Genomic DNA, 8280 nt, shown 5'->3' with positions numbered 1-8280 from the left:
AATAGTAACAGCCTTTTTCTTCAAGGACTCTTTTGTTTCGCTAAAGCAGTGATTATAAAAAACTGAACTCAAACACCTGATTTAAGTATTGGTCTAAATCTAGTACTGCTTTTTTTTTTTTTTTCTAGCTTGCAGCTTGGGTGAGAGTGTTTTCCTGTCTGCACATACCAGCAGCTGCTGGTGTGGCTCTGGTCTCTGAACCAGGCTCTGGTGACCCTGGCTGGACCTTGGCTCCCCGTGCTCCCCGAGGGATCATTTGGTCATTGCTGAGCAGTTTCTGTTCCTGAAAAGCTGAGCTGGGCTGGCTGTGACTAAACTGAGGAAGACTGAGAGCTGGCAAAGGAGAGCGTGGGGCTTGCCCAGGGCTTGGCAGCAGCAGCTGAGTGCTGGAAGGCACAGCAGGGTCACTGCAGGATGCTTGATTTGGCTTCCTTTGTACAGGGTCACCCTGATTTATTACCCTCTGATTTGCATCTGAGCAGAAGTGAAAGAGGGGCAAAGCCATGGAATGGAAGTACCCAGTGAGAGAACAACAACAAAAACAGAAGTTATGATTGTTTACAGATTTCTTTCTCCCCTTACCATGCCCTCTTTATTTAATTTTCTAGGGAAATAGATCATGTAATTTATCGAAAATAGAAAGGAAATAGCCTCACAAGAAGTGAAGTATTGTTGGTTTAGGCAAAACACAGGGCTTAGAATCAGTTATTTAAATTATTTCCCTTTCTTTTAGGTTCTGAAGAGGATGGAATGAMCAGACTGACAAAACTGAGTGGCTCCAATGCTGCCTGTTTCATATGAATAAGAAAGAATAAATGAAAAGGAGTGAGCTTCCTTAAACCAGGAGCTCTGGTTTAAGGAAGCTCAATCACACCAAGAGAACAGACCAAGCAACGAAATGCAATGTACCTTTTTATCAAATAATTGCTTTCTTAATTTGCTGTCCTTAGGAGGCACTGCTTCTCTCCGCTCTTTATACTCTTTTCTATCAATATATCCTCTCCAGGAAGCTTGAATTCTCTAATTCATGCTCAAGGAGAGAAAACTCAGGGTTATATAATTTAATAATTTCTGTGAAACAATATTTTAATGCATTTTTTCAAACTTTAACTTTTATAGYGCATTCATTCTGTCTAGTTTCTTGCTAAAAGTGTAATGCATTTGGAACATTATTAAGAAATCAAAATTGCCCAATGACACATCTGTAGCAGAAGTAAGGCTTAYCTAATCCATTCATTTTAACTAAACATGCCTTATCATGTATTACCCTGGTCTGAGACTGCTCTTTTCTGTATACAGTACTTTTTACCTGCAAATTTTTCAAGGGTTTTCAGGCCTGACTGAAAAAAAAAAAATAATAACAATTATTTACAATATATTTAATCTTATTGATAGATATGAAATAGGCTCAATTACAGAATGTAAAATAGTTAATTTATCAATCCATGAACACTATACAAAGATGTATATTTTTAAAATTAAAATGTTTAGAGAATTTTGTAAATCTCCACATATTTGCAGGAAATTTCATGGATTAAATTTTCCAGGTATACCCGTCTATAGTTCCGTTACAAACTATGTTTTCCCATATGCTTTTAAAAAWGGTTGTAAAAACAATAAAGTGCTTCATCATAAAATAGCTTTAAATTATATTTCYTACCATAAAAATCTGGAATCAAAATTACTTTTCAAGATGATTATATTTAATTCCATAAGATATTCACTTAGATAGTTTAATTAAAAGACTCATGTATTATATGTTTGAATAGTTGTATAAAAATGTACTCCCTTAATGGACTATAGGGGAACATGAATGCAGCACCTGTTTTTTCAAAGGAAAAAAACAACCCCAAGAATCAAACCTGACTTTAAAGCATTCTAACAGCTGAAAAGGAAAAAATTGCTGACAAGAAAAATTCTGACTGCCTGAAAGGTCATCAGTTTCCTTCTGTGAAAATAAAATTATTTTGTGAATTCATGAATTTTGTGTTAACAACACRTGGGGTGGCAGAAAGCAAGAAATGGCAACTGCTACTGGCTGGAGGAAAAGATTATAAAATAGATACTTAAAATGAAACAYGATTAATTTTTCTTCTCTTTCCCAACAGAGGCATTACACTTCAAGAAGTGATACACATCAAATACAGTGTTTCCCATCTACAATAAAACAAAAGACAAAGTTTGCTGACAGGCTACAAGAAAACTTCACCTTTATCTGACCTAAATTCCCACCAAATGCTGATGATCTCCATCCTGATAAAAGATACAGAGTTGGACAGAAAAAGCAGCTGGCTCTTGGAGAAAGAGAAAATGGAGAAAGGAGTGAAACCCAGAAGGAGCAGTGAGCACTATTGAGCTGGCAAACACCAGAGGATTTATGGCCAGCAGCCAGCTGGAGGGAAAACTTTCAGATACAGTGGCTTTTCCCTTGAGGGAGGAACGCTGACGAAACACCGAGGGCAAAAAGAATTCTGGACGTATTTGCATTTTTGTGCCAAATCTGAAGTAACCTTTTTAGTGAGTGCTGTCTTTTGCTCTCTCTTGTAAMGCTTCAGACCCTCAGTGTAGCCAGAAATGGGCAGATCTTTCCAGACCTATCCCACCTGTCTGTGGCCAGTCGTTCACCTCCAGTTAATGTGGATGTAAAAAGAAGCAAAAGCCTGTATCTAAGGTTATTCAAAGGCTTTGATTCACAACACAGACTTGGCTGTGAAAAGTCTTCCAAAAAAAATGTAATGGGAGAACAGGCAGAAAAACTACCCTAAAATGCACAGGAGAAAGAAACTTGCCAGCAGTTGGGATAATTCTAATTGCCATCATCACGTCCCCGAAGCAGCTCTGGCCTTCCATCAGTTTCTCATCTCTTTTGCTTAATAATTCCAAGATGATAGATGAGAGAMTGTAATAAAGCAGGATGAATTTATGCTTATGCTACACACAGGCATTGAGCAAAGGCATCAAGGTGAAATGCTGGCATTTCATCAGATGTCCTGAGGAAGTGACTGACTGGCATCAGGTGCACACCTACTTCATCTCCCAAACAGAAATAACTGTTGTACTGAACTACAATTAACAAAACTTGTGAGAAGAGAAAAAATATCTTGAATTGTACAAACAGCAAATGTTTACCATTCTGATGAATGAAGGCCAGAATCACATCTMACTGGAGTTTAAATGAAGCAGAAAATAGCCTACACCTGCTTTGCAAGAACAGATAAGGCTTCTCTACTGACATAACTTCAGAAGTGAAGAAATRCTGCCAATCTTCCTCTACCATGTCATATTCAAAATAATATTAGAATTGGCCACTGACAGCTGGGCCCACTTATTAAAAGCTAAATTAAAAGCCTAAAAGTAGAATCTTTCCTTCATTTCTTCCTCCAGCTGATGACTTTAGCAATACTTCAGAAAAATRAAATAAGYAAATACAATTTTGCAGTCCACACARTTATTTAGTTGTATTTGTACCCTGGGTTGAATTGCAAATTCTGCCCTGAATATTGCATGAGGCTGCATGGATTCTCCGTGCTCTGTAGATCTCTGCTTTCTTTTGACCCATTCTTCAGCAGGCAAGGAAGGATGTTCAACTACTCCTGATTCCTGATTCCTGACCCTTTGGACAATAATAGCAACAAATCACTGAATAAAACCCATTGGCCTTTACAGACAATGGATTTTCTTCATATGAAATTCATCAATAGTGCTCTTGCTGAGTATASAGATACTTCATCTAAATCTATCATTGAACAGACCACCATCAAGCAAGACTTTTTTTACTATTAAGTAACCAAAGGGGCTACAGGAGAGGTGGAGAGGGACTTCTGAAAAGAGCATGGAGAGATAGGACAAGGGCGACTCTTCAGACTGGAAGAGCGTAGGTTTGGATTAGATATTGTGAAGAAATTTTTCCCTGGGAGGATGGTGAGGCCCTGGCATGGGTTGCCCAGARAAGCTTTGACTGYCCCATCCCTGCRAATGTCCAAGGCTGGGTTGGATGGGGCTTTGAGCAATCTGGGATARTGGGAGGTGTTCCTGCCCAYGGCATGGAGTTGGAACTTGATAATCTTTAAGATCCCTTCCAACCCAAACTATTAATGGATTAACTATCCAGTTATTATAAGATCTTCTTTTACATACAGGATTTGTACAGGATTTAAAAAAAATGTCTATTTTTATTTGCTGAGTAATTTGAATTTATTTTGATACGTTTTCAGGATGGTTAAAATGGGATTAACTAAAGAATGTGACAATATAACTTCAAATCACCAATGTAAATAAAATCTCAGAACTGTGAAGTTTTCCTCAGCATTGCATTTATAAATAAGTAAAAATAAAAATTAGTCAAGTGGTGTAATAAAAAACTGTTGCTGCTGCTGCAAAGTACTGAAGTTTGATGAGGCTTTGACATAAACAAGAGAAATAAAGAGCGTGAAGAGACAAAGAGATGGTCACAAGAGACCAGTGATGGTGTCACTGTGATAGCTGAACTTGTCCATGTCCAGCAATGACTGTGAGGTGCCATGCTGCATGTACACCTGAAATCTCTGCTTTTKTAAAGAATGAACCAGTGAAAATACTTACAGTACTCCTGCCTGCCCCCACAAATGGCAGATAAAGTCCAGTGTCAGAATCTCAAGGGTAAAACCCATGTGCTGGTAGGTACAGCAGAGAATTGATCTTCATCATCTTTGAAGAGCAGAAGAAGCTGCTTGTGTGGATTGATCAAAATCCATGGAGAAATGTCCAAGTTTCATGTAGTGAGCCGTAACATAARTCCATGATGAGGCCTTAACAGTATTTGGCAAAAAAAAAAGAAAGGAAAAGGGACATACAGTAATTGCAAAAATTACAATGCAAGCTGATGACACCTAAATGAGAGTTCCAGTCCTAGATGGGAAGGAAAGGGTCAACTCCTTCATTCATACCAGAATCTTTGCATAAATCCAGCATTACTATGCAGCACATACTTATTCTGTACACACTTTCAAAACCCCATCAGGCAGTTTTATGCATCACCTTTTCTCATGAAGAAAAAAGGGATCCCTGCAAATCACAGGGTTTTGGTGATCCCCTTGCTCAAGTATCTCATTATTCTAGGGCAGGATTTGTTAATTTTTGAGGCAAAACCTCTCCTCCTGAGCTCATCCATCTACAGATGTATATCGTTAATCATCTGAAGTTTGCACAGACTGCCTTTGATCTTTTAACAGAACTTTTGAGAGGTACTGAAGGATCTATCAGGAATACTGTCTTCCCTTTAGTAGAACTATCTGCCTAACCTATTTCCTTGTGAGGTCATGACATCCTTCAAATTTAAATCAATCAGAATCCAGATTTTAGAACAACAGGACAGCTTTGAGGTTTCAGTTTGTGCTTTTGGGACAGTGTGGGGAGTGATTTCCCTGCATGTGGTTTGATTCACACAGACCCCTCCTTGTTACTTTTGTTATMCCCTTTTGATAGCCCAACCTATTGGTGATGGTCCCTGTGATGAGAAAATCTGGATACAGGGGGAGGGAACAAGAAATAAAAGCAGTGGCAGCATGAAAGGCAGTATCACGACATAAAAAATACCTGCTCTTGATTTCTTTCCAAGCAGTGTGGTCAGAGATTGTTTTAAGGAAGAAATTGAGATGACTTTCCACTTCTGAATACCCCCAGGGTAAGAGAAAATGCTTGTTTAAAGCTTTCACAAATGGATCATTTAAACTGCCAAACAAGAAGGGATCGGCGGCAAAACTGCACTTCTAAATAATACAAACCAGATGGGACATTTGTGAGAGACAGGTTATACAGGTGTTTAGGAGGAAAGCTTTTACACAACAGAGTTTCTGGAGGAAAACTGGCAGCAGGACACATGAGGAGGGATGTGTGCACAAAGTGAAAGGCTCCATGGAGATATTCTCAAAGCAGCACTTTGCAAAAATAAAAGCAATGGAAACCTACATTTATCACAGATCAAGACATCCAAGAATTTTCATCTTTATGCATCAAGTTTAAAAGCCCAACCCATTTACTGGCACATCCATTTACAACCAAGTTATTTATCCTAAAATGAACCTCATTAAAATATTAATACACATTAACCTTTAAACTATGACTGCCGGATTTTAGTAATCAAACCCCTATTGAAYAAAATGAAGGATAGATACCTGTGAAACTTTGCTTGATTGCCCCTAAACGAAAGAAGAAAATGTTGCATTAAATTACATTTTCAAAGTTGTTTTGCTGTTCTAATGTGTAAACCACACAACCCTTATTAAGGAAGAGAAAGCTTGACACATCCATTTTGAAATAATCTGAGAGTATTGGTGAAAATACTACAAAGTGAACCCCAGGAACAACTGAAATTTAAAAAAATATTTCAACCTAGTCTTTTGAGTTGCACAAACATTCATGTGGGACAATTCAGTCAGTGCTGTGATTAAAGAGAAATTACTTTGTCTTTCTAATAATGGTAGAAAACCTGCTCACACCTGGGCTGCACTTTTTCACCTCAACCTTTAGCTTCTACAATCACTCATTATTGATGTTTGTGTCAACCCCAGTACCTGTCTTCTGTTTTCCCCCCTGCTATCTTTTCTTCAAAATGAGAAAATAAGAAAAGAAAAAAACCCTCCAATCTTTAGAACAATAACCATGAAAATAAAGTGCTGATCACCTCATCTTGTTACCTTTGTCCTGTCMCTGGTTACACTCACTGGTTGTGCATTATCTGGAGTTTCCCTCTGAGCCTTCAGCTGATTCCAAAGGCAGATCCCTGGTTTTATGGTTCCTTCTGGAGCTGGGACTGCTGTGACAGTTCCTGGGCAAAGCCCACCTGATCTTCAGAGAGGCCTAAGGATATTTCTATAAGAAAGRATAAATAGAACAAATCTTGATGATGATGAAGGTTTATTTTGCTTAAAACTGCGAATTTTAGAGTCAGAAGGTTCTTTAAGTAATGTCTAATCAGAGCAACAGAAAGGATGGACTCAAGAAGATGTTCATGGCAAAAAAAACCTCTTAAAATCTTTAGAAAAGGGAAATACAAGACTAAAACTGAGAGGCAAGGAACATATTTGGTCTCCTGGTTTGTTCAGATACTCCTTGGCTTTGTTTTTCTAAGCAATATCATCTGTCGCTCCTTCACAACTGTATTATTATAATACGATTTAAAAGTGAGTTTTCTCACCAGGCATCATTCCAAGCCCTCACATCTGTGACTTTTATCTTACTGCATGTTTGCTTCTAAATTTGAAAAAGATATTTAGCTACAGGTGTTAATTCTTCCCTGGTTTAGCCCCAGGACCTTTGTAAAAACAAACCTTTTTAACTTTGAGCAAAGCTGGGTATATATTAACAAAGAATACATTTCATGCAGCATTAGTAAATGCCTTTTACAGAATAAGGAATAAAACAAACAATTTCAAATAGATTTAAAAAAAATCTGAATGCTAGAACCTTCTCCCAAATAAATACAGTAACAAAATCACTGATGTTTTTTCGAGAATAAAAGGTAAAGAAGGTTAAGACATTTAAAGCACTTCTTGCATCTAATGAAGAATTTGTCTTCATCAAGATGCATTAGTTTCAMCTTTTAACCTTCATTGTCATAAGAATAATATTTTAAATGCATTTCAGATATGAAAAGACACATTTAAACTACTGCTGGCAATTCCACTGTTTATCTAATGGCTTAAAGTGCTGAATTTTGACAAATTTTAAAACCGATATGCTGTTTAACATTATCATTTTACTGAACAGAGAGCTTATCTTCCACATTTTAGTTTACTTCAAATAAAAACAAAAATTACAAATCAGAATGGTTTACCTAGTGTCAGCTGTGGATGATTTGGCTGAAGATGATACTCCTTTTYTTGATCTTCCTTGTTTTTATGCTTTTTTTCTTAGTCCAGTCTCTACTTTTATGCTGATTATATCTTGTATTAATGGAATTTGTRAAAGTTCTTGGTATTCCTTATTCTTGACTTAGAAGAATCTGTTAATGAAAGATCTTGCAGCTGATGACTCTCTATTTTATCATCCTGTAGAGCAACTGCAGGAACTGCTCTCATCTCTCATYTGCAGGAGCAGCCCTAAAAAGCACAAAACCTAACCAATCTTGAGTAATTAATGTTATAAATGATTTAAAACCATAGATATTATAGTAAATAAAAGAAACTCTGCACTTAGCCAGTACTTTTGAATTATCAAAGGCTTTTACACACGTACAACACCAGTAGTTGAAGCCTAACATGCAATTACAGTAACATGAAATTTAAGATTGATGTTTCTGAC

At 37.2% G+C, this 8280-nt stretch overlaps 1 protein-coding gene across 1 annotated transcript; it reads right to left on the bottom strand.

The window, feature by feature from the left end:
* Positions 1 to 851: 851 nt before the first annotated feature.
* RNF32 (ring finger protein 32) lies at positions 852 to 8057 on the bottom strand. Its single transcript, XM_057371088.1, is given in 7 exon segments — positions 852 to 1018; positions 1221 to 1325; positions 3404 to 3613; positions 6552 to 6582; positions 7814 to 7881; positions 7883 to 7935; positions 7938 to 8057. Coding segments are annotated over 7 exon segments (741 nt in total). The 3' UTR covers positions 852 to 864.
* Positions 8058 to 8280: the final 223 nt, after the last annotated feature.

Source organism: Malurus melanocephalus, unplaced genomic scaffold, assembly GCF_030028575.1.
Source record: "Malurus melanocephalus ecotype Western Australia unplaced genomic scaffold, MMel_1.1 scaffold_140, whole genome shotgun sequence".
Lineage (NCBI taxonomy): Eukaryota > Metazoa > Chordata > Aves > Passeriformes > Maluridae > Malurus > Malurus melanocephalus.
This window is presented reverse-complemented; position numbering and strand designations above follow the sequence as displayed.